We start from the raw sequence: 25,190 nt of genomic DNA, 5'->3' as shown, positions 1-25,190 counted from the left end.
GGGGTGTACAAAAAAATGTGCACTACTATTCAACTTTCCAATCCTTGACAACATCATCGTCAGAACTAACCACCAACTCCACGCCCCAAAGTACGAGTGTGAAGAATACGTTTGCCCATCGCCACCAAACAGCAGAGGACTGGTCGAGGACTTCACAAAAGAGTAATTAAAATGATGAACATTCAACTTAGAAGGAAAGACATACGTAAAAGGTGTGAATACACGTTGACGAACAGGAGCTGTCTATAATTGAGTAATATTCGGATCAATGTAGAGGTTGGTCGATCTTCCTCTGTACCATTATCAGAGTCCCAGTTATCTGTACCGATAGTTGGCAGGATACGCGATGCATATTGAAGAATACTGAGTCGATACACAAGGGTGATCAGAAGAGGTTTAGGCAACGTGTTGGTCACGAAATTCTGCAGAACGTCAAAATGCGGTTTTAGGTTGCCAATAAGTGGAACACTGTTCATTCGATAATAAGAAAAGGGCACGACAAAGAAATAATGCAACGCACTATGAAGATGCGGTTTCGGGAAAATATGCCTGATTTTGATCAACCCCACAGAGCCAGAGATTATAAGCAATGAAAAGACTGATAGCGGAGGACTCTATGATATTTGTCTTCTTCAACACAAAACCGATGAGTGTGAGGAACACGAGCGCGGTGAGTGCGACCCCGAGGAAAGTCGACGACAACGGGGAAGAGGCCGCGGCAGGATAAGCCTGAGTACGGGTCAAACAGAATTACAACAACACGGATACTGAGATTGAAAAACCCACAATCACACACCAATACGCGGATAACACATAGGTCACCGCGGCGGCGACAAGGAGAGTGAATTGATAGACTTCGCTATCGGCTTGCTCAATAAGTCTCTTTCCCATCTGTCCGAGCCTCTGAGCTACAATCAAAGACGATAGTCCTTCCAATAAAAAGAAGAATGGTCCCCACTGTATCAATTTAAGTAATTTTACTGCACACGATGGATCGAGAACGCACATACTAGAGACAAGGTATAAGCCCACCACCGCGAAGCAGTAAGTATCCACGGATTGACATTGGACGAGAAAACATTGAAGCAGAGGAGAAGCAAGAATGGATGGATAGGTAATTGGAGCACGGTTAAATTAGGTGATCCCCATAATAGAACGAGAGTGCCGTGTATGAAGGCATGCACAGCGTGACAAAGGGAAAGGAAAGAGAATGCAGGCGTTGATAGAGTTGATAACGTCAATGGCAAGAATAACAGGATCTGAGCGACAGTCAGAGATCTAAGAAAACAAGTTAGCGATACGAAATTTGAGGGTATCTCGAATGTGTAATCTACCTCGCTGCGCTCGACACAGCTCTCCACAAAAGGGGACTGGGCATTACAAGGTCGTGAAAAGTAGAAAGGATAGGAGGGCTGCTAAAGCCAGCCACAAAGTACCATGAAATTACGAGTCCAAAATGAAATGTAGGATTCGTCCTTGTGGTGACTTTGAACGTGGGAAAACGTGATGAGTCTCTTTCTTGACTTCGGTGTAGTCATAGGCGTCTAATTCACTGACTTGTTGCGTGTGGGTCTGACTCTTTAGGGGATGTATGGGATGTCATTACATCTATTTGCATATCCCTGCACAGTGGATTTCCATAAATACCGTAGTAGTGTGCCCGGGCAGTACTATGTTATGAGCTATTATTGAATAAGTTATTCCAACGCCCAAAACACACTTTTCTACCGCGCGTCGCGATAAATTGATATACAAGACATTATCAGTGCAATTCTTCCGATTCCATTGTTTCCATGCTTCTTGGTACTAAAAGACCTTTCTCTCGGGCAAACTCTGTCGTACGGGTGAGAGATGCTGGGTCTGAAGGAGGTACATAAAACTTGTCGACAATAGGTATCTGAAGTAGATTCATCTTTGGGGTAACCACGACCATGTTATTCGTTTTGATTTCCATCCAATCCGCTGGGAGAGGGTGAAGGGTGAGCTTAAACTTTTCAAGGCTACTGAGTGAAGATGGTCAAATACCTCTTTCAAACGTCAGAGGTTCACTTGCGACCTTGCAACACGACATCAGTTTTCATTTCCAAAGGAAGAAGATTGGAAGTGATACCATGATGATATTTTCTCGTTTGTCAGCTTTTGACATTTTGTAATGACCTCCTCCACCGAATTCGCTGAAAGTTGTTCCAGAAGAGTACCACTGAGGCAGACAGATAAACCCTTCCTATGTATCCATGCATTAATTTGAGAGACTAACCAGTGACGCGGCCTCGTCTGTCTTGGAAGATATATAGCGAGTGGCAATAACCGTTTCTCCATCAGTGACACAAAAGTTCATTAAACTGGGCTGGAGAAAGATCGTCCAAAGGTTATATTGAGGAAATTGTGTGGCCCTACCTCTGTAATGCCCGCTTCTTCCGCATAATGGTTCAAGGAAGCTATGGTTTTAAACATAGCATCCCTTAACATGGCTGTGGTGAATGATTTCGCATTGGGGTCTGGAAGCTAAGGTATAATAGATTGAGAGAGGTTAGATTCAGTGACGCTTGGATGAACCTTTGACAAGAACAACGCGAAAGCCCATTCGGAGTCTGCAAAGAAGTTCAGTAACACATCGAATAAGGTATTATAAAATTCCTCGCCTGTATTCCCTTGCACTTTATTGAAAGCGACATCAGGTAGATCAGCTTGGAGTCTTCTCTTGACAAGTGGAAAGTCCGCGATCCCTCCATTGTGCATGAACTGCAGAACAAGGTTGGCCTAGATTTCCCAAATATCGTTTAACTCTTACCATTAGTCGTCCATGAACAAAAGGATGACAGTTATCGAGGGAAAGCGAGCCCGCTGTTGTTGCTCTAACATGACCACTACGATCCAAGCGGTGAGATATTGATGTTATCGGGAAACTTGGTTGGTACACACAAGACCAGAGGAGACTTGATTTTTTCGGCTAGCCGCACAAGATTCACATTATTCCATGCCTGAACAGTATCATCAATTGTGAAATTCAGAACTACAGAATGAGATCACACAGACTGGAGTTATTGATGTAAATATACAGGGCTGGTAGGATTCTTCATCATAAACAGAGTCATACCAACCTACAGCGAAGCAGTCAATGAAAGGGTCTGGCTTGAGTTTTGCGTAACTTGAATGCTCACCGACACCGAATCCATCACCGTTCATGGGTCTCCGTCGATCGAGTCGAAGTCTCGAGTCGAAAGCCTGATTAATGATGGAATGACATGGCTTGGTGAGAAGCTGGTGGATCGATTCAGCACAGTATGACTAGAACCGAATGAGAACTATGTACATGCGACAATTCAACGGGAGACGTCCCCTTATAGACAACAAAGCGGCACATTCGAGGAGTGTACGAGGATTTCTTCGGAAAAATATGTATACAAGCACAAGGGAGAACAGAGGGAAGGTGAGTGAATTTATCGAGTTATACCAGTGTTCGCTGTTAGTAACCCATCACGAAACATGCCATTGGCACGTGCTTTCGCGTTAGAAGCACAGCATTGTCACGCCGGACAAGCAGCGACTTAATACTGACGCGGACGGTTTGCATCCAGGTGTGCCCCACTGCTTATAAGATGGGACTTGGCCCGAATGCGTTTTACATACTAGTATGTACCCGTGATTTGCTACAGTGACACGGGAGTCAATATACTAGTCTGAGTCTAGAAATACATACTTATCACGAATAGATCAGTTTCGTAGTTCTACAAGAATTCTTTAGGTCGACTAGCTGCCTCTCCACCTGCCTCATCATATACCAACCCAGCAACGCGCATGGCAAGCTCTAAAAGTATAGTAGATGAGTAGAAAGAAATTTTGCCCAGGAATGCGATACTAACCGTCAGCTTGAGTCCTAAGTGCCGCTTCAGCATACACTCTAACAACATCCTCCGTCCCACTTGGCCGAACAAAAGAACGTCCGCCTTGATATCTGTTGATAAGCTCGTCTATTTTTGTTTGAAGACCAGGTGGAGAGACCAAGCGACGCTCCGCATCCTCGGTTCTGAATGTATTCCGGTCTGGAACGGAAACTTTTGCTAGGCGATTAGGAAGGTCGACATATAAGGAATTCCATTCCTCGCCGCTGTATGACTTGTGCGCAAGCACAACCTCTACCAGGAGCATGTCCGAGAGCGCGTCTCCAACAGTTTGGTTGATGAGCTCAGTTAAACTGACAAGATGTTCGACAGCTCTGGACTGAGCAGGCGTGGAGGGCTGATATTCTGCGAGTTTGTCCAAGGTTGGTTGAGAAAATAGCACGGTCCCATGGCCATTTGCCTCAAAGTAGACACCAACGTTGTACCTTTCGGCGGCGTGATGCAGGTGTTTGACGCCAGTAGGAACACATTTGACGGGAAGACGCTAACAGAGAATCTCAAGATTTGTTTCCGAAGAATGATAAAATCTCATACCTCTTGTAAATATCTAGTGGATGCCCCATTCGCATACGCTGTCTGGACAACACCTACCTTTATCTGATCTTCTAGACCGGCGACCTTTACCAAATCCACAATGAACGCGGCCACGAGTGCGGCGATTTTATCGCCATCTAACATATGGAAAACACCGCGATCATCAAGATAGTAATAAATCAATCGATCCGCGTCTCCGTCAAGACTGCAAGCACGTTGTCCTGGCTTGAGAACGCTGGACAAAGAGGGTGGTAGTTTCTGGGAGACTTTCACATAATCTGCACCGCAGGCATTATTCAGAGCGCCTGGCGTAGTGATAGATGTGTTTTCCAAAACAAGTTGTAACGTGTCTCCAAGATATTCGTTGAGTTGTTCAGCAGCCAAAGCCCCGACCCCGTTCGCACAATCCACAATCAGAGGCGGCTGGACGGCCTTTCCTGCCTACTACAGTGATCAACTAAGAATGAAGTAAGGTCTGAAGTTCGACGCACAACAAGTTTCTTGTAAGAGGTACTGAGTTTTCGATAATAACCCTCTTCGGAGTCGTCGCCGTAACTGTATTTAGTCCCCTTCGTATTGATGCACTTTACGAGATAATGGAGGATGGGAGTGGTAGCGACTCCGGCATTTCGAGATGTCGCGCTCATAGCCTTGAAACCATCTTCGAGGGCAGAGACTAGTCCAGGTCCCGAGGGACGCGTGTCTCGCGCATAGACTACATTGGCTGGCTTGGATAAGTCGATCTTGGCCGTTTGTACCAGACTCTCAAGCGCCTCGATTAGATCCGAAGAGGTGGACGCATTGGATATTGTCGTGGCGTGACCCTCCCAGGCGGCTTCTAGCATCTCTCCTCGAGGATCGACCAGTTTCACACCATTATCCTGTCATAATATGTTGAGATGAATGAATATCATTTCTTGCGCGGTCATGAACATACTGGTTCCGGGTTATGAGACGCAGTGACCATTACACCAATCGTTCTGCCATCGAGTTTCTTGCTCCTCAAGGCAGCAATGATACCTACTCGGAATAGCGCGGAGTCGAGCGTGCTGCCGCTGTATAACGATTAGTTTTGGGCGCGTAAATGCTGTTGAACGACGACATACAGAGTCCTAAAGCCAGCAGTACCATACTGGAAATGTATATGTGACGGTTTGGGGTGCAGATCACTGAGCGATTGGATCAGTTTGGTTGGAAGGGATGAAGTCATGGTAGTAGGAAGAGAAGAAAGGATTGTCGCAGCGGTGCAAGGGTGCTGACCGTTTCTCTGAGAGAACAGGAAGAAGCGCCAACACTGCCACTGCTATCGGAGAAGTGTCGTCACCAGCAACCACGTATCAAATTGATCACTGCTTTCCTTTGTACTTTACAAGTGCCACACAATCCCTATGCCATCCAAATCCCCTGCCCAAATCCTGCTAGAGAAAGCGGATAAGAAAGCTAACTCATCCGGTGGCTGGTTCAGCTCAGCCACAGCTAAATACGAGGAAGCTGGCGATTTGTATCAACAGGCTGCCAATTCGTTCAAGCTTGAAAAGCTCTTCAAGGAAGCAGGCGATTGTTTTGCGAGAGAAGCAGAATGCAGAGAGAACTGCAAGGAGACCAATGAGGCTGCTAATGCTTGGTGGAACGCCGCCAAAGCATACAAAAGAGGGTTTCCAAATCGTATGTCCTGATTGCACCTTGATCTGCCAAGTATGTTAACTACTAGCCAACCTTAGTGGCAATCCAAGCGTTGACTCACACCATCATCCATCTTACCAAGAGCGGTCGATTCAGGCAGGCAGCCGATAGAGAGAAAGAAATCGGTCAGATTCATATACAGGAAGCTCAGGATATTCGCAAAGCTTGCGAGAGCTTCGAACGAGCAGGAGATTGGTATGCACAAGAGGATGCTACTGCGTAAGTGCACTTGCATTGCATTTTCTATAGAAACGGCCAACCTAAATGTATCCTCTAAAGAACTGCGAATGCATGTTATAAAGACGCCGCGGACCTTCACGCGGAGATCGACGAATTTCCCCAAGCCATCGCTCGCTATGAACAGGTAGCAGACCATTCGCTTACGTCTGCGCTAACGAAATATAGTGTGAAGGAGTACTGGCTCAAAGCTGGCCTCTGTGCTTTAGCCATGAATGTGAGTATAGCCAGTGTTGTGGGAGTAGCTCATCTGATTGTGAGCATTGTGTCTTCCTTCAGGACCCTGTAAGTGCAAGAAGGAGTATGCAGAAATATTGCACTCAAGACGCGACTTTCCCCTCCACTCGTGAAGCCAAATTTGTCAATGCTCTTATCGACGCTGTCCAGGCTGGTGATCCAGAAGCCTTTACTGGTGCAGTGGTCGAATTTGACCAGATTACAAAGCTGGACAACTGGAAGACTAACATTCTTCTCAAAATCAAGAGAGGGATTCAGGATGAACCTGGTCTCACGTAGGCACATTGGATACGGTGTGTACATACGGACTATTTACAGAGTCCCGATAATTAGTTCAGACGTGTATGATAGTACTATGGAATTATATAAATAACTACGTGGCTCATACTAGATAAAGACTCTTGAATACATTTGAGGAGCCAGTCAAACCGCGAGCGAATTGGAGTGAAATTCCAGGAAATTCCATGCATGTCATTTATGATCAAATCTGACACGTCGCGATTCGACTTGACTAGCTTCTTCATTGACCTCGACCATCGAAACTTTCACCCATAGGCGGAAATGGTGCTGGCTTACCCTTTCTTAGCCTTGCTTCATGCCATTTACTCGCTCGTTATATTCTCGATTTCGTTTTGCAGACATATTACCAGACCAACCCCGTCCGCTTTGAACGCTGCGCGCGGACGGCTGCCTAAACACCTTTCCATTATCTTCGTATCAGATGCGGATTTTGACGAGCAGACCAATGAGTATTGTATCATGAAGAGCATATTCAGGGCGATTAGTTGGTGCCAGCAGTTAGGGATACCCCAGTTGTCGGTATATGATGTTGAAGGTGTGTAGTGTAGTGGGATTTCGCGCCATTCATTTATTGAAACAACAACAGGGATTATTCTGAACAATGTCGAAACAATCAGAGAGGGTGTGGTAACCGAGAGTCCGTTCAAAGACTCAGAGTTCGACCGGAGACATATACATTACCCGCCTACACCTCCATCTTCAGATTACTCTGAATCCCGGCCACTATCACCGCAGGAAGACGTGTCTGGAGGTCATATTCCTTTCCTTACCCTTTGTATACCCCCCCTTCAGAGTGCTTCTCGAGGTTGGTCGTGGTTCTTCCGACATGTCGTCATTTATCTAACTCTACATACATTTACAGCGTCGAAAACCCCGCAGTCATTAACTCTTAACGTCTTATCGCGGGAGGCCTCTAAGCCGGCTATTGCTAGTGTAGCACGCGCAATAGCCAGAACTGAACGTCGAAACTCCAAGTTTGGCGTAAAGGATCATGGTTTCAAGTTGTCTGTCAATAATTTAGAGAGTTACCTAGAAGGTATAATTTTCCATTTCCTAGTGAGCTCAACGATGGTAGATGCTGAACCTCATTAGAGAAAAATGGACTGGCCCCTCCAGATTTTATGATTATACACCCTGTTCATCCCTCAAAATATCATAGATCCCCTATAGGGCTGCATGGATATCCTCCATGGCAAATTCGATTGACGGAGATATAGTGAGTTCTTTCTGTCGGTCGTCGGACACGGAATTGACGAATGCTTGCGTGTAGCTGTAATAGGTTTCGAAAACAATACGAAGCTAGATTAATGTGGTTTCTCCCCTCGCATGTAAGCTCGACTCTTCTTTCGTCGAGTTTTACGGAGTGGGAGTTCCGGGAGGCGCTCGACCAATTCGCGTCTGCTGAATTCCGATTAGGGAAGTAGAAGCCAGAATACGGTCAATGGAATCTTACCTTGCACATACCTAAAGTGACCTTTCACCTCAATGCAAGAAAATACGTTCATCATAATGTTACATAGGCCCTGCCCATGCTGAGTGGATATGTGTTAACACTTACAACGTAATTTCGTATACGTTATAGCTATCTCCACATCGTCTGCTCTCCCAAGGGTAAACCCGCTTGTATCTTCTCGATTAAGGCGCGTTTCATAAACTGTTCTTCTGCCAAAACACGAGTGGTCTAGAATAGGACAAATTAGCAATTGTTTCGAGTATCGCTGGTTTCCATCCGGTTGCAAACATGCAATTGGATACCATAAACCAAGGCATTCATTAACTCACTTTAAGAAACCTATCGAGATCGATGCTGCCAGAGTTGAGGGCACGATGGAGATGGTATATTGTATCCTCTATAGCGTTGTCTTCAGCGACAAGATCAATTAACCTAATGACCAAATCAGATCCTGAAAACAGAGAAGGCCGTACTACTAACTGATTATGCACAATCGTCGGCCCACAAATCAACTCGTCGACACTGACATCCCCTTTGTCTCTCAATACCTGGACATTCCTTTCCGCTGCCTCTACCGTCTGTCTCAACCGACTACCAACATTGAGTGACACAGCTTTGACAGCCTCTAAACGGGCAATCTCATCTTTGATCGCCGGTTCGCCGCGGAGGAGATCGTCTTGCATCTTGCGCAGGTGCTCCGAACTGTGATGCAATGAAGTCTGAAGAGACTGTAAGGCGGATGTAAGTTTCGCATGAACTGAAGAATGGAGGGAAAGTAAGATGGGATTTGGAGGAAGTGGAGGGGCGGGGGAGGGTCTAAATTCGGGTCCAGGGTTCGGATCGTCGGAATCTAATAGATCTGGAGCGGGAATCGATGGAGGCGGAGGTGGTGATTGTATTATCATGGATTGCATTGGTGGCTGTATAGGTGCAGACTGTATTCGAGGAGGCGGAGGATGACCAGGTGTCCACGGTGCAGTCGCTGGTGGTATAGGAGCAGCAGAACGGGTTTGCAAGATTGGAGGAGGCTGAGGAGTCCAGCTGGTTGAGGGCATAAATGCTGGTCGAGGAGGAGCAGGCGGAGGAGAGTAGGTGGGAGGTGGTGGACCGGCATGATTTGAAAAAGAAGACGAAGGTCTTGGACCAGCATGGTTCTGGAAAGGCGGACGAGTGGGAGATGGCGCAGGAGCAGGAGAAGGTTGGGGATTCTGGGCTGCTCTGGAGTATACCGGAGGATCTTTTCCGAACCAGGCGATGAGGGCATCAATTAAACCAACCAAACCAGGTCTGGTTTCAGTTCTCTTCTCTCCTCTGTCTAGCCAACTACCTTTAGTTCCTTCGTAGTTAGCTACATCACATCTACCGCTCAACTCAACAAACTTGCTGTTCTTCACCATCATACCTTGCGCCGGTACAACATAGACTATTGGCGGCCCACGGGGATAGTTGAAGGGTATCCACATATCGACAGGTATGTGATATGTGGAATCTCGATAATTTATTGGAAGCAGTCCATGTAAACAGAGCAAAAGGTGTGTTCGGCCATCGTCGTACGCTGAGTGTGTATCAATCCAAGAGTTGAGAATAATGGAAATGTTAGATCGAATACACTTACTGTATACATCACTCTTGACCTTTAGCCAACCATTAGATCGTCCGTACAGTCCAAAAGTCTCCAGTGCTGTGTTTACTTCGTTGTATACTTTCTCTTTCTCTTCGTATTTGACGCAGTTTTCGCGAAGCCATTTCTGAGTGCTCATGGAAAGAGAGTAACAAGACGGACAGCAGCGGGCCGTGTCGGCGTCGCCGTAATTCCTTGGTTCCCCTCTCAGCTTCTCTCCACCTACATAACTTTTGTTATTCTGCCGTATGTTTAGGATTAAGTCGCGTACCAACTTTGAAGCGCGAGCACTAAGTCGTTGCACTTGCCTTGGTCAAGATTGTGCGCACATGAGTCACGGTAAATTTGGGGATGAAGCTATGAAGTAAGAATACGATGATCCTCGATAACATTTTCTTGCATACTCTCCGATGAACCTGAAACGGTAATTTCTTTGAAACACGCAATATCGATAGAACAAGGAATACTATAATCAGACCGCATCCTACTACATCGGGCGTCGAGTATCTCGTGAACATCATCACACAAGGTGACAAAACTATTCTTAATGCCCGGATCCGGATAACTAGGAATGCCATTGGGAAACTATAAATGTTATGTTTCGCCAATGAGTCGGTACAATGCTGCTCTTGATTCCGGAATGGTGGCCTGCGGCGGTTAGCGCTAGCGTCTCTTAGGCTCCCAGAGTAAGAACAGTACCTAATGTACACTTTCATCTCAGAATAGGACGTTTCATCAATCGGGGTCGTTGAGAATCAGATCATCATCATCAATAGCAAGTTATCAATCTGAGGCAGTGAAAGCCTGTATTGCTCCGGAAATTCCTGCTTCCGATCTACACGAACAGTCCCAGACGGTTGAACATATTAATTTCGTGCGATTATAACAATGAGACAAACCGGTTACGGTTTTGACGTTCACATTTCTCTTTCCTCCCATCTGCATTATCTTCCATCCTGCCTGTCAGTATTACAATGCAATACACAAAGACCCATTCTTTCATAGAGCCTTCTTCCATTGGCGACGAAGACCACGCATCGACGCGCTCCAGCTTACAACGCGTCATGACTGATCCTGATTCCTTGGATGCTGTCGCTGGTCCACTGAAGAATGGGAGAGTGAAAAAGAGGATTATCGTTTGCTGTGATGGGTGAGGACTCATAGCTTGTAATATTAGAGAAACCCTGCTCAGTGATTCTGTATTCGATTGATTCAGGACATGGCAAGATGGTACGTGATATGATGATGAAGCCCTCCGAATGAGTCCAAGCGTTAATCTGCAACCAGGTGTCACAACACAGAATCGCCTGTCATATACAAACGTCTTGGTGCGCGAATTCATGGCAACATCCTTATTGTAATAACTGAATCGAACTCAATACCGTAGCGTCTCGCCCGAACGATAGAGCACGAAGACTTTCGTACAGTTCCTCCGACCCCGCAAATCGTCTTTTACCAATCCGGGATCGGTGCATAATCTTTCTTCCAATCGCGATTTAAATGATGATCCTCAATTGAATTTAGGTTCCGCGGACAATTTCTATTCCGAATACGTTGAAGGTGAGTGGCAAAGGCACTATAGGCACTATGCGCATATATCGTAATCTCTTACCCGTTCATACTACGCATTTCAGGAACTACCGGAGACACGTTAGGTCGCGTTGTGGTTAATTCTGCCTCGTCTATAATGATCGCTCATTCCTCTTTTCATACAGGCGACAAAGTTGAAGAAGCTTATGCGTTCATTGCCCAGTAGGTTTCTTGTCCAAACCAATCAACTTGATAAACCGACCTTCGCGTTTAGTAACTATTACCCAGGAGATGAGGTGCTTTTCTGATTCATGAATACATATAATGCAAGCACTTATAAGTCGTCAGGTCTTTCTCTTCGGCTTTTCTAGGGTAGATTCATGCTTTTGAATTCAGCGAATATATGACTAATTCCTCACATAAAAGGGAGCATATACTGCTCGAATGGTCGCTATGTTTATCGTTTGTGTCTTTTCTTTCATGGAACTCGTAGGGAATACAACTGTTGTATAGGGTGCGATAGGTATCCTTGATCGCCAAAACATGGATTCGTTCGCTGGGATCTTCATTGCATACCAGAACCTAGGTAAAACCACTGATGAGAAAGGTGCGCGTTCTGATGACATTATTAAGTGCACTGTCTTGTTCTAATGTCAATGCCATTTCACAGAGAAGCAAAAGCTCAACGCTCAATTGGCTCCATGGAACGGCCCTAACTCCGCTGGAATTCGTAGGGCGTATGCAGGAGGTAGAGATTTTTCTGTAAAGTCAGCCATTTTTCCACATCAAACTGGGCCACACAGTCTTGACGAAATTTTCTACTTAGATGCCTCGGAGTTTTCGAAACTGTAGGTAAGTACTACTATAATTTTCGAGTCTCTTTGGCTCCATTAACCAATTCGGGTTATACCAATAGGCACACTTGGATTGCCTGAAGAAATAACAATGCGCTCTCCCAAACTCAAGCGACTCTTCGGATTCCCAGATCGACTGCTTGGTCCGCATATCGAACGCGCTTACCAGGCGCTTGCGTTGAACGAGACCAGAGCTGATTTCGTAAGTTTCCCTTCAGAATTATTTTCAGAGTAAGTTTCGGTAAGGCTCAATTTTTCTCGTTACAGGTGTGTGCCAAGTTCGAACAAAAAGAAGAAGGTAGGAAGAAGGGTCAGATATTGAAACAAGTAAGTGAATGTATCTTGATATTTGGCAGTCGCTCAATGATTTTTGTTGACAGTATTGGTTCACAGGCAAGTACATCTACGATCGTACACTCTTCTTCGATTGCTAAATGATGTTTTCACCCGGCAGGCTGTCATTCGGATGTAAGTTTGGTTTGTCGTTTTATATGATCCTTGCCTCACCCATTCCAAAGGTTGGAGGTGGTTATAAAGACCATGACTTGGCTGATATCAGTCTGACATGGATGGTGGTACGTAACATCCTGAAATTGGATATCCACACTGGAATTTCTGACCTATTTAATGACTACAAGGCGCACGTTAACGACAGTCTTGCGATGGATATGAAATACCTAGGCGGTCTTCTTGACCCGATGGCTCCCTGGGGAACTCAAAAGCCGCATGAGTGCGTATAAAAAGCCATATCCACCATCTCATTCAATTGTGCTTATCAAGTATATCAGTCCAGAGACTGGTATCTTCGCACTTTCAATAAGAGCTCAACGTCCTTTACCAACCAAAACCGACGATACCACGCATGAAAAGATTCACCCGTCTGTTCTACACCAGAAGGACCTGTATCCAGCGTTGGCGCAAGATATCAGAGACCATCCCGAGCTTATAGGTATTCTTTTGCCTTTGGAGGAAGAAGTTAAGCAGAACTGGCCGTTTAATCCGACTGTTGCTGCTGCTACGCTGAAGAGCGAGGTTCCGGATAAAGGCCCTGGACCGCACCCTCTTCATGAGCATCGGTCTTTGAGTGGGAAATTGGCTCATGGGATTGCGAAAGCGACTTCATCGGTCCTGCATAAAGTTTCTGGAGATGATGAAAAAGAAAAGAATCATAAGAGCGCTTGAAGTTCATGACGCCAAAAAATAGACAGATTGATGTACTTGTATCATTATCATTAGGTAATCTAAGCTCCACCCCTGTTACTCTCTCTTCGTTCTGCAGTTGGTGAAAAGACCTACGCGAACTCGATGCATGCGCAAAGGGAACATGGCTCATGAACAGGATGCTTCTCTTCCTTCTGTCCTCTCATCCGACCAAGGTGCTTCCGCTCCTTCCCCTCTTCCATTGGCTACTGTTCCTGCTCCATCCCCTGCACGATTTATCCGACACCCTCCGCGTAGTGGTACCTCCAAACCAGTACTCTCTGATCCTTATGCTTCTGCCACGACAAATTTTACGACAATAACGAAGAATAATCATTATGAATTAACGACCTTGGATATAACAGATTCAATACCCCGTAGCGACACTTTGGTCTCCAACGGTTCTGAGGATGCTGGTGATGGGGCTGAGAATTCGGAGTCTCAGAGCTTGCTGCTGCTTGAAAAGCATTCCCTTTCCCATTCTATCAGCCCCAAGCCTTCCATATCTTCCACATCAACACTCGTAGGCTCATCGTCCCACAACCCTGTCCCCGCCACACAGGTATTTGCTAGGAATGCTCTACCCTTGCATCTTCCCAAACTAGATGCTTACCTTGCTTCGTTACCAAAACCTCCGTTCTCTGGCGAGAAAACGTCTTCAAAACCTCTTATGTTCCCCCCAATGGATAAACTAGCAAATTCAAACCAGTCATTGGAGGATATGGAGATGAATTCTAAGATACCACCGTTTTGGCGGAATAGGAAAACATCGCTCGGTGCCGCAGTCAGCCTTTTTATGGGTCTGACTGTAAGTAACACACAGTCTATTTGCGTTGCTTTGTCCACTAAACATTGAAATTCAGGGATCTAGCGCTATTGCTACTTACTACAGTCTCCAGGGAGTTGTTAACACTGTTCAGGTGTTTGCACTCATACTGAGCACTTTCGTACCTGTGACGGGCGAGGATCTAGCAAATGAATGGAGGACGCTTTTCCTCGGTACTATGTGTGTATCGCGCGTTTTACTCTTTGGAAATGTCTCCTGATTTTTGCGCAGTCCCAATGTCCTTGCTCTGAATTTCGCGTCCACTTTGACGCAGTCGCTCATATTCTTGGTCATCTTTATGATCATCGCAAGCGGGTTGCTCTATTACTTTCAACAGCGCGCGCGCCATTGCGACCGCTATAATCGACTGGAAGGTTTGCAGAAGCGAAGTAAAGGAAAGCATTGGAGAACCGTTGTTGTAACTTTCCTCCTCACGGTGATTTACCTGCCAATGAGTATCATGGCGATACATGTTCTAGTATGGTCCGACGATCTCTGGGTGGTCCCAAATCCTTATGTCAACGCTACTTCTTTCCCACCTGTCGTAGCTCCCCTTGGGCCTACAAGTGAATATCGCGATCCTTTGGATTTCTGCTGGACTACAACGATGAAGAAAGATGAAATCAATTATGCTCCTGTACTGATCATCCTTTCCGCAATAGTTGTGGGCATGGTGAGTAAATTGACTCATTCAATAGATGCCACTTTATTCTCACTGTTCGTTGCAGTTATCGATAACCTTTCCGATAATGTTGCGACGCGTCATCAAGCACTCCGTTCCCCGTGTCGATCGATTCACTGAGTTAGGTCGCCCGCGGACAAAGGCGGACATGGACGTGGAATACCATCGCGTCCTCTCCCGAGATCAGAACCCATTCGTCTTCTTATACTCAGGTTAACACTGTTAACAATATTCCCTTATTTCTTGTTCACAATTTTGCAATAGGTTTTCGTAGGGGCTGGGGAACCTACGAGTCCACCTACCTATTCGCGAAACTAAGCACGCTAGTCATAGTTGCGGTCATCGATCCTGATAATTGTCTATTCCGCTCTGCCTCTCGCACCGTGACACCCATTGTACGCCAAGTGTTGCTACTTGTCTGCACCTTTGGATTCTTCCTCGCACAATGTTTCCTCGGTCCTTTCCTTGACCCCACCAACAACGCCGGCGAGTGGGTATCACGTATGAACTATTTGTCAACCTCCCTAGTTGCCTTATTAGTCGCCTTGGATGTTCCCGGAACTGACATCCTCAACAGCTATGTGCTTTATGTGTAAGCACTTTCATTTCCACCGTCATGTTTGTGTCAATGCTCATAGAAATCTATTCTAGTATATATATAGTAACTTATGGTTTAACATTTTGTAATATCATATGAACCTCATTTCTTTCGATACGACTAACTTCTAACATAGATTTCACTATAATAAATCTATCCCCAATACGGCGTTTCGTGAAACGTATTTGCATCATCACACTCATATCTTCTGTCTTTGTTCTTATCGTTCCTTTAGGAATTACTCGGCGTATCGATTTTAGTGAGTACGAAATGACAACGATGTGTTCTTACTCTAACGTGGTTTTCAAGGCATCGATGTTTTCTCCCCGCGGTAATGGCTCTTACAATCTGGGTAGTGCTTCAACTTTCTGACGTTATATCCCTTCAGCCTCGCTATATCGTACCTATCTCCACACGTAAAACGAAGAATCTGGCAAGAATCTATCACTACCCTTATCCTCACAAGTCCAGAATGCAAGATTCCCTCGAAACAGACCATGACATTTGCGCAAGCCCTCGATTTCGAATTTCCTCCGTATCTATTAGGTTTCGCTGGTTCGCCTGGTGAGAGACATGTGGAAAATTTGAAGGTACAATTTTCCTGCTTTCATTGCCGTTTCATTTCCTGATCACCATGACACAGATCCTCCGCGAAATCGGTTCACTCGAATATCGTAAAGCTGCTACTCTAATTTCAGGTCCTGATTTTGCACGATACAGGCGTGTCGAGGCAGAAATCCAGAATCATTTTATCGGGCCCGATTCTTATTGGAAAGATCCCGACGATACGGTAGTTCCAGGATGTTCGGGCTCTTTTGGCAACGCTTGGTTTATTCCATTTCCACCGACCGTGGTATGAGTTATCACTTCCAAATATCAACTAGCATTGATTATTAACGTTCCTCCGCTGCAGGTTATGCGCTACGATAACGGTAAACTAGTCGTTCTCCGAAATCTCAGGAAATTGGAGGAATATGTTGCTCAAAATTCCTCCCGTCAAATTCAGCGGAAACGTGAGGTTCGGATGGCTCTGAGGGCTCTTGAAGGGCAGACGGTACGGTGGCCTTATAACCATATCTCTGTAAGTGTGCTCGAACCTTTTCGAGCAGTCGTTCTTACGGTTTGGTATGTGTAGTCCATCGGGGCCCAATACCTTTGTTGCTGTTTCAGACAAAGATACAATGCCGACATGTCTGTTCATTATGATACTTGTGTCCTTCGAATCAAACGCAACGGATATCTCACCTGGGACAAAACTCAACTGGGAAGCGGATTTCAAGTACAGTTAAATTACGACAGGAAGGTTGTTTTAGATGGCGATCTGATTGGATTAACTGAAGATTTTGAGCTGACTCCTCCACTTGCTCACTTCTTGGCGTTGAACGAAGACGTGATCTTCTCAAGATTGGGAAAGCTGGAAGCTCTCATTTCCTCTTATCGACGGCATCACCAAGTAGAATGTCGCCGCAAAACGCAAGTCTTGAGCTACCAATTCTTACCAAATGTATATGACCACCCTCGTTCTACGACAAGGCTAGCACGAAGCGCTTTCGAGTTCGAACGCGACCTTCGAGTCCGACAGCTCCTGGTAGGCAGTGACGAGATATTCGAAACTGCTTATGCTCGGTTATCCGCTGTGTCCACTACAGAGACTGCTACCTGGTGGTACATATTCTGGGTCATTATCTTATATGTTCCGCGTGTTGCCGTGATTACTTACTATCTTCCTCAGGATGATCTATGGCGAAGGAATCACGGTACAATCTCTAACCTCCAGTTACACGAGGTTGATTTCAATCCATATTACCCAACATCGATCGCGTATACTCCCTTGTCTCGCCCCATTTTGGAGTCGTTTTTGATACAGCGTGGTTTGCTGTCTACGCCCTCCAAACGAGGGGATTTCTTCTATTGTGGATTTTTGAATAAGTTATACCTTCGCTTGAATGAAACGGCCTTCCGTGGATCCAGTAAAGTGAGCGCAGTTTTATTTTCGACATATATCATATACAAACAAGGTTCATTGTAGGTTATTCTATTTCACCTTGGGGACGACAAATCTGAACTTGATATGGATGGCGTCGATCTTGAAATACAATTGGAAGGTTTATCTTCCATGCTGGGGACTGGTGGTGGAACGGATCATGATGATTCTTCTATCATTGTGCGCCCGGAATACAAATGGGAAGGTGTTTTGACGGATACCCTCCAGCACCATCGATGGCGAAGGAAGAATTTCTTCTCTAAACTCGGAGCTTGGTTCGGTATCACCCCTCTGTGGAGGGCTGGTGCAATTTCCCCCGGTGTCGCAATTGACGTTCGGTTGCAGAATGGACGGTATATCTTACTTGACGATGTACATTCTTAAATTTGTAGTATTTGGTAGAATCATACATACAAAATCAATCTCAATTAGGTTAGGGTTTTGCCCTTTTCATATCTAAACGTCCATCTCGATGTCTACATCCGTGGAAGAGTACGATAAAATGTCGGAGGAAGAGAGGAAGGCCAAAGACAAAGCTGATAGGGAGAGAGAAGTAGCTGAACAAGCTGGTAGGAGTTGATTACCATCGACCTTAATGCAATTAGTTTTCGATCAACTAGGGCTCACCAGCCTTACCTTACAAATGGACACAATTGCTTGGAGAAGTTGATGTTCACGTTCCCGTACCTAAAGGTACAAGAGGAAGAGATCTTGCGGTCGTGATACAAAAGAAAAAGCTCAGCCTTGGTTTAAAGGGTGCAAAGGATAAGATACTTGAAGGCGAGCTTTGCAAAGAAATCAAAGTGGAGGACAGTACCTGGACCCTTGGTGAGTTTTACTAGGTCTTACTTTTTATCTCCTGATGTTCTTGATACTGATATCAACTGTAGAGGACGATACGGTCCTTGTTCACATCGAAAAGCTAAACCGAGAGCAATGGTGGGAGAACGTTCTGACTCACCATCCCAAAATCGATACGACAAAGATCGAGCCCACCGATAGCAAGCTTAGCGACTTGGATGGGGAGACCAGGTACGTGGAAGTCCTTTCAATATATCCGGAAACTGATCAAAACATCTGGTAGGGGTATGGTTGAGAAAATGATGGTAAGCAGCAGTTCTAGTCTTGAAATGCTATCGTGAGTATTCATTGTATCAATAAACAGTTCGACAATCAGCAGAAGGTTTGCTCTTTTCTCTCTACTGTGGACAATTGACTCAACCATGTCGCAGCAAATGGGGAAGCCAACATCTGACGAGCTCAAGAAAATGGAGGTCAGGGTTTTTGCTCGGTTTTTTTTAGTTGCGACTCAAAGTCCCTTCACAGACTCTTAAAAAGTTTCAGGCCGCACATCCCGAGCTCGATTTTTCCAATGCCAAAATTTCATGAAGAAAATGTAACAAATCTCAGGGGACGATCTATGTCTATTGACTCCTCGTTTTTTCGAATGCAATGTCATGTACTATTATAGCTTACGACGTTTGCCAACTATCGGTGTAACCGAAGAAGTACTCTTCCTCTTAACGCTTGCTACGAGACTTTGTAGGCTCTGGCCGCTGCTTTCATCCTGTGGTTGTGTATCGGAAGGGTTGGTTCTTTGTTTCGAGCGAGCATCGAGCAAGGTTTTCATCGCTTTCGTCTTTTTGAACCTGAAGATAGATCAGTACGATGACATTAACCTCGAGAAAGAAACATACTGAGGATTAGAAGGATCAATGGCGAAGTCGTGGTTTTCATGAACTGCCTTGAAACGGTCATCGTTGACATCGATGGAAAAATCCTCCTGCAACTCAGCTTCATCGACCTCCTTCTTCTTCCCCCTTTTCAACTTCTTCCCTTTTAGTTTTTCGGCTTTGATAACCGATTTTAGGTTGAAATGTTGAGGCTCAACGTTACTCGACCCAACAAGAAGAGATAGTTCATTCTCAGTGGCGACATCCTGTGTCTTCGATTTCTTCACCTTCACCTTTCCGCTCTTTCTATCCGAAGAATTGATTTCACCGTCGTCGTCGCTTGCAGCAGCGAAGAAATCATCAGCTCCCACGACCTGTTTCTCGTCCTCAGTAGCCTTCGCAGATCCATGCTCCTTCTTTTTCTTTCTTTTCTCCTTCATTTTGCGTTGATACTTCTCGAGGGTCGTCTCCTCCTTGTCTTCGTTCGTTGTCGACAAGCCTGGTGCAAAAGTCACCTCCATATCAACGTCGCCGTCATCACCACCCCCATCTCCGTCGTTCCAGCCCTCCGGTAGGTCATTCCCACCTCCGAGCAACAGAGAGCGCAGTCTCTCTCGCGACCCTGACTTCTTTTTGTCTTCACCGTCAGACTCGGATTCTGAAGACGAAGAAGCAAGATACGCTTTGAAGTCCGCTTCCTCCAACTCCTTGCGTGAAATTTTCCGACGCGTCATCTGGTTTCTAGTAGGATCGTCGTCGTCCCAGGTGAGTTTGACTTTCGAATGACGCAAAGCCTGCGCGAAACCGAAAGTTAAATTCATTGGAAAAATTCGATGGATGGACCCAGAACTTACATCGGTGACAAAATCAACGCCTTTATATGCAGAACCCTCATCTTCGGTAGCTTCATCTCTAGTTGATCATCAGAAGTGCATGAGTAGTTGTGCAAATAACAATCACCTGGGCTCATCCTCGAAAGTCATATCAGTCGGAACAAAACTCAGGTCAAAAACATTGGCGGAACGTTCTAATTCTGTGCCCTCCAATTCATCGTAAATGTGCGAAGCGGCGTCGACAGTGTCACACGTAAGAATAGCATAATAATATCTTTTGAGTGTATAAGCCACAACTTGTGTAAAATGATATTTATCAGCGTACCGCAACCTCTCGAGTTGATACTTCCTCAGAGCATCCTCATCGAATTCATTCTCGTCACCGACTTGTATAATATTTTGATCTGTAACCTCTTCATCATCAGTGACCTGCTTTCTTTTGAAGATCTCTGGCGGAGGGCCCTCCTTCTCCTCTCGAGCAAGTCTTTCCTTTCCGAATTGACTAAGATAGATTTTCACGCTGAGAACACGACCACGAACGACAGTAGTAGCGCTACTCTTCACATTCCGCTGCCGCTTCTCCGAACCAAAGGATGTCTTCGAGGAGGAAGAAACTACCGAAGCCGTTGGTGATACCAAAGATGAGCATATCTTGTACAGATGTACTGCACGAACGTGGTCCCAGTCAAGATTGACGATCGCTAACCTATTAGTCCTTGAGGCCTCTGGGATGGTATCAGTTTCCAGGTTGGATTCATTGTATGCGGCAGCCTGAGCATCTAAATCCTCGAAATTTGATTCGTTAAGATCTATTTCCGCTTCATCATTCCTGATGGATATAGGGCGCGATGAATCCTGTCCAACAGTCACAAAGGTGTCTTCTTCATCACTGTCATTCTGTTCTTCCTCTTCATCGGAGGATTCAAGTAGAACTTCACCACGGGCATAATCCAACGCTGAAGGCTGACTTTCAACAGATTCCTCGTTCTCAAGGCGATAGAACCGCCTCAAGTTTTCTTGGTCATGATCATCAGAGACAGGACGTCCATATTTATCCACGCGGCCTGATGATAAAATAACGAGATGATGAGCGCAAGGCAACCAATTGATACAGCTGTTAGCCAACCAGATTTGCCCTTGCTTTTTTTGTTTTTGGAGGGTGCAAAAACAGACTTGAAGCGGTCATCTACAACGATTTTAGATTGCTGTTTCTTGGGACGACGAAACCGAGGATCTGTTTTAAGCCTAGCAAAACGGGGGTCCGACATGTTGGAGGAGAAAGGAACCAAAACTTTGAACGTGTGAAAAACGAAAATACGACATGTCGGTTGTTGGGCGACCATCAAAGCTATAAATGATACGTACACACCCTTGCCAGCCTTCTTAAACTCGTTCTTTCACCCTCTTCCTTTACTCCTCTTTTCCTCCTCTACTTCCAGGTGAGCCTAGTCATTCTTCCATTCCTAAAGCCTTATTAACCTTGTCACGACGTAGTTTACTTTCATTTATTCCTTGCCAGGCAGCAGGAACCTTCTAGCACTCATTTTTCAAACCTCGTTCCAATCTTCACTTTTTTCCGACCCTCAAGATGTTCTCTCGTACGATTATCTGCGCCTTAATGGCTTTCTTTTTGGCTGGTCTGGCAACCGCCTCGCCTTTGCCCATGCCGGTGCGTGTCTGCTGCTGTATATCTCGTTGGCTTGACTAATCTATCCTGCTTTAGCTCCAGTTCGCTCGTAGGGGTGGTCTTGGACCTGTTGACACTATCGAAGTGTACCGTCGTGAAAACCTTGTTGTGAGAGACCACGGTAAGTCTGCGTATCATCTGTACGAGTTTCCCTTACAGTACTGAAAATTATATTGTTTAGGTATTCAGTATCTCCCAAGACAAATTCCGACTGAAAATGCTGTCAAATCACCAGCTGGTTTGTTAAACTCTTTCCCGAATAAAAATTCATTCTAAGCGCGCTTGTAGGTACAATCGTACCATACGACAAGAGACAAATTCCGACTGAGCAGGCTGTGAAATCGCCATCTGGTTAGTAAATCCTTTTCTATCTGAAATGAACCGCTTTTAAACATCCTAAACAGGTACCATCGAGCCCTACAAACGTACCATCCCCGAGGAAGTCGCAGTCAAGGCGGACACTCCAGGTAACATTGTCCAATACCGTGATGTGCCGTCTCGTGCACGCAGAGCCACTATACCTGTGGAATCTCCAGTGAAGGCACTCACTCCCGGCGACATTGTACCGTACTAGTTCTCTATTAGAGGTATTGGAATACCCAGTGAAGAAGGTCATGATTTGTAGAAGGACGTTACCGACATTCTGCATAAACATGAATAACGGCTAGTTCGTATTTTGTGTTCAACGTACGTCGTGCACTGGTTGTCTTCATTTGGAATATAGGAGGAATGATAAAAGTGGTGTGAACTGTACATGTATAAACCTGAAGAGGATGTTGTTCCCTGAGGTTCAGCATTTGCCCCGATATTGAACGACCACTTGGTCATGGGCACAGAGCGCCCTAGCAAGCGATTTTCATCAGACTGAGACAGAAATTATTTTTAGAACAAAAAACCAATTCTCAGAAATCATGCATGCTGGTTGAACTCGCTGTATCAATCTTTCGGCTGTTCCTCAATGGGACCGTGTCGGTTAACCTACCTACCTACCTACCTACCTTTCAATCTACATATCTGTTGTAACAGGTTGTACCTTACTGTGACTAATGCAGGACCCTGTTTCTTTGGACGGAGCCGAGTATATCTATCTATCAAGACAGCCTATCTGGGGACAAACCGAAGCCAAATAAGTAAGCATGGCCAAGTCAGATTTCTGCAACTTTGCCCTGGACCATGCTCAATTGCAAGTCAAATACCTTGATGCCCCATGCGACCTTGCCAACACGGATCTACACTGATTTGTCTGGATCCTGTCCTGGTTTCGAGGTTATATGAGCAAGGAATTAAAGAATGAAAGATGGGTCCACTTATCGAATATTGATGAGCTTTGACATGAATTAACGCTACATTAAGCAGCTCTTACTTATGTATAGGCTACGTCGTTCAAAGTGGATAAGCTCCGCCTTTTTCTCTTGTGCAACACCAGAATTAGATATGTAGTAATTCAAAAGCAAGCCCACTTTCGCAATACAACCTCTTGGATCTTAGGGTCATGAAACTTGAAGATTGTACTTCGAAGAATTCCATGCATATGAAGTCCAGGATCAGACATAGTGGTTTCCACCTTCACAGGTTTATCCCGCTTCTAAGTTTTTTGAAAACCCGCCACTAGGTGCCACCGGACTCCAGTGAGTGACTAGCTAAATCAGGACGGCGTAGAAAGCGCATTTCTTTTGCACACATAATTTTCCAACTATAATTCTACTCTATTTTATCATAACCTTCACTGCTTCACGATTTATATCTGGCAGTGATAGGATAGGATAGGATAAAGGCAATACGAGGTAGGTGGTTCCAGATGAGGACATTGCCAGCCCTTTTAAACTCGTTATTTCACTACTTCTCTTCGTTACTCTTCCCTCCCTCCTCTGCTTCGAGACAAGTGTTGTTTGATTTCGACTCCTGGCGAATCTCGTATCCGATTCAAAATGCCTTCTCGCACAACTGTCTACGCCCTCTTAACTCTTGGCCTGGCCACTCTGGCAACGGCCTCCCCTCTGCTCGTAAGTACACATTATTTGTTTAGTCAAGCTGACATATATCGTACGGGGGTCTGTCCTCCCACGCCAGTTCTCAGACAGTTAGTGATGTTCTTTGATTCCAAATTACAAAACCTGCTCTGACTAGCTCTTTCTTATAGATGTCGGTGGTTTCTATAAGAGGGACATTCCAGAAGAGCAGCCTGTTCAACAACCTGGTGGTCAGTGATCTGGTTTAAGATTCCAAGTAGAAATCATCTTGAGGATGACTCTCTTTAGGTGTCATTATACCTTATAACAAGAGGCAAATCATTCCAGTCGAGTCGCCTGTCCAGGGGCTTGCTCGTTAGCATTTTTTCCATGAATTCGCAAATAGAATCAGCTCTGAGTTTTGAACTCTCTTTAGCAGGTCACATTGAACCGTATGGCCGAAGGCAAACTCCAGACGAGGAGCCTGTTAAATCTCTGAATGGTCGTTGATTTATCTGATTTACAGTCAAAAGAAATCTTACTGCTCAGGCTTTCTTTAGGTAACATTGAGCCCTATGGTAAGAGGCAAACCGTTCCAGTAGAGGTGCCTGTTGGAGCACCAAATGGTCAGTGATCTTTCCAATGCCAGTCAAATCAACTCAGTTGAATAATCTCTGGGTTAGGTGGGATCGAGCCTTATAGCAAGAGGCAAATTCCAGCCGAGCAGGCTAGTAGCGCACCCAATGGTCGGGGATTTATCTGATTTCTAGTTAAAGCAACTCAGAGAAGTACTTTTTTTGATTTAGGTGAGATTGAGCCCTATGGAAAGAGGCAAATTCCAGACGAGCAACCCGTTCAAGCTCCGAACACCGGTTAGTATCTCTTTCACGTCTTAATGAGGTTGTCGACGTTCAAGTATTCTCATTAGGTGGAATTGTGCCCTTCAAACGTACCATCTGAGGACGTCGCGTCAAGGCAGAAAAATCGGGAAATATTTTTTGGCTCGTTCACGATGAGCCAGAATCTATGGTGGGGTGCTCACAGCCCCTGGCGAGATTGTGCCTTTTTTCCATCTGTATGTCCCCAGTGAACCCTTGGAGATATTGCCTGTACTACTTCACTTCTTTTTCTGACTTCGCTTTCCTGTCTTCTATATTTAGTTGTCACCTCTGTCCGATTTCGTATAAGCTTGTAGTCTTCTGGAGCTTGGCCTCCCTTGTATTTAAATTATGATCTGTAATCTTTTGTCAGTGCGCCTTCTTGTGTTTCATCCACGCAATGCTACTATGGTAATTTAAGATATGCGAAATAAGACGGGATCTCTTGCCCACCTTGAACCACTGCAGTTGCTGTTAAAAAAATTGGATAGATGGATTCCACATAATTAAACACGGCTATTGTGAGTTT

The 25,190-nt window shown here is 45.3% G+C and overlaps 12 protein-coding genes across 12 annotated transcripts; 7 read left to right on the top strand and 5 right to left on the bottom strand.

Moving 5' to 3' along the window:
• Nucleotides 1–25: 25 nt before the first annotated feature.
• On the bottom strand, nt 26–1,378 carry C8R40DRAFT_1165738 (uncharacterized protein; the record flags this gene model as incomplete). The annotated part of the gene is made up of 6 exons (XM_046230740.1): nt 26–150; nt 206–468; nt 521–729; nt 787–957; nt 1,011–1,278; nt 1,335–1,378. 6 exons carry the CDS (start codon nt 1,376–1,378, stop codon nt 26–28), a joined length of 1,080 nt encoding a protein of 359 aa, XP_046091909.1.
• A 384-nt stretch (nt 1,379–1,762) lies between these two features.
• Nucleotides 1,763–3,364, bottom strand: C8R40DRAFT_1032704 (N-terminal nucleophile aminohydrolase; the record flags this gene model as incomplete). Its single annotated transcript, XM_046223281.1, has 11 exons — nt 1,763–1,962; nt 2,026–2,056; nt 2,111–2,200; nt 2,258–2,347; nt 2,398–2,505; nt 2,557–2,742; nt 2,792–2,867; nt 2,923–2,981; nt 3,037–3,101; nt 3,162–3,261; nt 3,314–3,364. The coding sequence occupies 11 exons, from the start codon at nt 3,362–3,364 to the stop codon at nt 1,763–1,765; spliced, it is 1,056 nt and encodes a 351-aa protein (XP_046091908.1).
• Nucleotides 3,365–3,728: 364 nt separating this feature from the next.
• C8R40DRAFT_1033893 (phosphoacetylglucosamine mutase) lies at nt 3,729–5,646 on the bottom strand (the record flags this gene model as incomplete). The annotated part of the gene is made up of 6 exons (XM_046223375.1): nt 3,729–3,808; nt 3,864–4,386; nt 4,437–4,877; nt 4,928–5,317; nt 5,374–5,491; nt 5,543–5,646. The coding sequence occupies 6 exons, from the start codon at nt 5,644–5,646 to the stop codon at nt 3,729–3,731; spliced, it is 1,656 nt and encodes a 551-aa protein (XP_046091907.1).
• Nucleotides 5,554–7,013, top strand: C8R40DRAFT_284538 (vesicular-fusion protein SEC17). The gene is made up of 4 exons (XM_046234590.1): nt 5,554–6,101; nt 6,158–6,338; nt 6,399–6,573; nt 6,636–7,013. Exons 1-4 carry the CDS (start codon nt 5,825–5,827, stop codon nt 6,870–6,872), a joined length of 870 nt encoding a protein of 289 aa, XP_046091906.1. The 5' UTR covers nt 5,554–5,824; the 3' UTR covers nt 6,873–7,013.
• A 47-nt stretch (nt 7,014–7,060) lies between these two features.
• C8R40DRAFT_284984 (uncharacterized protein) lies at nt 7,061–8,497 on the top strand. Its single transcript, XM_046234593.1, has 6 exons — nt 7,061–7,428; nt 7,480–7,698; nt 7,756–7,929; nt 7,986–8,109; nt 8,164–8,362; nt 8,414–8,497. Exons 1-5 carry the CDS (start codon nt 7,155–7,157, stop codon nt 8,315–8,317), a joined length of 945 nt encoding a protein of 314 aa, XP_046091905.1. The 5' UTR covers nt 7,061–7,154; the 3' UTR covers nt 8,318–8,362; nt 8,414–8,497.
• A 36-nt stretch (nt 8,498–8,533) lies between these two features.
• C8R40DRAFT_284654 (UEV domain-containing protein) lies at nt 8,534–10,306 on the bottom strand. The gene is made up of 2 exons (XM_046234591.1): nt 10,276–10,306; nt 8,534–10,189 (listed from the first exon to the last, which is right to left on the bottom strand). Exon 2 carries the CDS (start codon nt 10,104–10,106, stop codon nt 8,667–8,669), a length of 1,440 nt encoding a protein of 479 aa, XP_046091904.1. The 5' UTR covers nt 10,107–10,189; nt 10,276–10,306; the 3' UTR covers nt 8,534–8,666.
• A 725-nt stretch (nt 10,307–11,031) lies between these two features.
• On the top strand, nt 11,032–13,533 carry C8R40DRAFT_1033681 (uncharacterized protein; the record flags this gene model as incomplete). The annotated part of the gene is made up of 15 exons (XM_046223359.1): nt 11,032–11,117; nt 11,238–11,295; nt 11,355–11,436; nt 11,492–11,527; nt 11,683–11,719; nt 11,772–11,793; nt 11,846–11,869; nt 11,924–11,959; nt 12,011–12,104; nt 12,168–12,264; nt 12,324–12,349; nt 12,414–12,553; nt 12,619–12,723; nt 12,870–13,081; nt 13,140–13,533. The coding sequence occupies 15 exons, from the start codon at nt 11,032–11,034 to the stop codon at nt 13,531–13,533; spliced, it is 1,449 nt and encodes a 482-aa protein (XP_046091903.1).
• A 70-nt stretch (nt 13,534–13,603) lies between these two features.
• On the top strand, nt 13,604–18,089 carry C8R40DRAFT_1081967 (uncharacterized protein). The gene is made up of 15 exons (XM_046227170.1): nt 13,604–14,359; nt 14,415–14,557; nt 14,609–15,050; nt 15,106–15,271; nt 15,324–15,651; nt 15,711–15,742; nt 15,794–15,838; nt 15,893–15,916; nt 15,967–15,988; nt 16,046–16,247; nt 16,301–16,510; nt 16,571–16,738; nt 16,793–17,335; nt 17,390–17,632; nt 17,687–18,089. The coding sequence occupies exons 1-15, from the start codon at nt 13,661–13,663 to the stop codon at nt 18,023–18,025; spliced, it is 3,606 nt and encodes a 1,201-aa protein (XP_046091902.1). The 5' UTR covers nt 13,604–13,660; the 3' UTR covers nt 18,026–18,089.
• A 24-nt stretch (nt 18,090–18,113) lies between these two features.
• C8R40DRAFT_1033778 (nuclear movement protein nudC) lies at nt 18,114–19,030 on the top strand (the record flags this gene model as incomplete). Its single annotated transcript, XM_046223367.1, has 7 exons — nt 18,114–18,210; nt 18,272–18,469; nt 18,532–18,673; nt 18,726–18,747; nt 18,807–18,824; nt 18,874–18,915; nt 18,968–19,030. 7 exons carry the CDS (start codon nt 18,114–18,116, stop codon nt 19,028–19,030), a joined length of 582 nt encoding a protein of 193 aa, XP_046091901.1.
• A 76-nt stretch (nt 19,031–19,106) lies between these two features.
• On the bottom strand, nt 19,107–21,415 carry C8R40DRAFT_1034077 (uncharacterized protein; the record flags this gene model as incomplete). Its single annotated transcript, XM_046223390.1, has 6 exons — nt 19,107–19,290; nt 19,339–20,108; nt 20,169–20,226; nt 20,275–20,421; nt 20,473–21,211; nt 21,250–21,415. 6 exons carry the CDS (start codon nt 21,413–21,415, stop codon nt 19,107–19,109), a joined length of 2,064 nt encoding a protein of 687 aa, XP_046091900.1.
• A 54-nt stretch (nt 21,416–21,469) lies between these two features.
• C8R40DRAFT_1081961 (uncharacterized protein) lies at nt 21,470–22,785 on the top strand. The gene is made up of 6 exons (XM_046227169.1): nt 21,470–21,586; nt 21,642–21,816; nt 21,871–21,955; nt 22,016–22,072; nt 22,123–22,185; nt 22,239–22,785. The coding sequence occupies exons 2-6, from the start codon at nt 21,736–21,738 to the stop codon at nt 22,406–22,408; spliced, it is 456 nt and encodes a 151-aa protein (XP_046091899.1). The 5' UTR covers nt 21,470–21,586; nt 21,642–21,735; the 3' UTR covers nt 22,409–22,785.
• A 977-nt stretch (nt 22,786–23,762) lies between these two features.
• Nucleotides 23,763–24,743, top strand: C8R40DRAFT_1165728 (uncharacterized protein; the record flags this gene model as incomplete). Its single annotated transcript, XM_046230739.1, has 9 exons — nt 23,763–23,837; nt 23,905–23,914; nt 23,975–24,034; nt 24,093–24,158; nt 24,220–24,285; nt 24,344–24,409; nt 24,467–24,529; nt 24,590–24,655; nt 24,712–24,743. 9 exons carry the CDS (start codon nt 23,763–23,765, stop codon nt 24,741–24,743), a joined length of 504 nt encoding a protein of 167 aa, XP_046091898.1.
• Nucleotides 24,744–25,190: the final 447 nt, after the last annotated feature.

This window comes from Lentinula edodes (assembly GCF_021015755.1).
Source record: "Lentinula edodes strain Le(Bin) 0899 ss11 chromosome Unknown C8R40scaffold_2, whole genome shotgun sequence".
In the NCBI taxonomy this organism is placed as follows: Eukaryota; Fungi; Basidiomycota; class Agaricomycetes; order Agaricales; family Omphalotaceae; genus Lentinula; species Lentinula edodes.
Note: the sequence above shows the minus strand (reverse complement) of the source record. Positions and strands in the feature narration are given on the sequence as shown.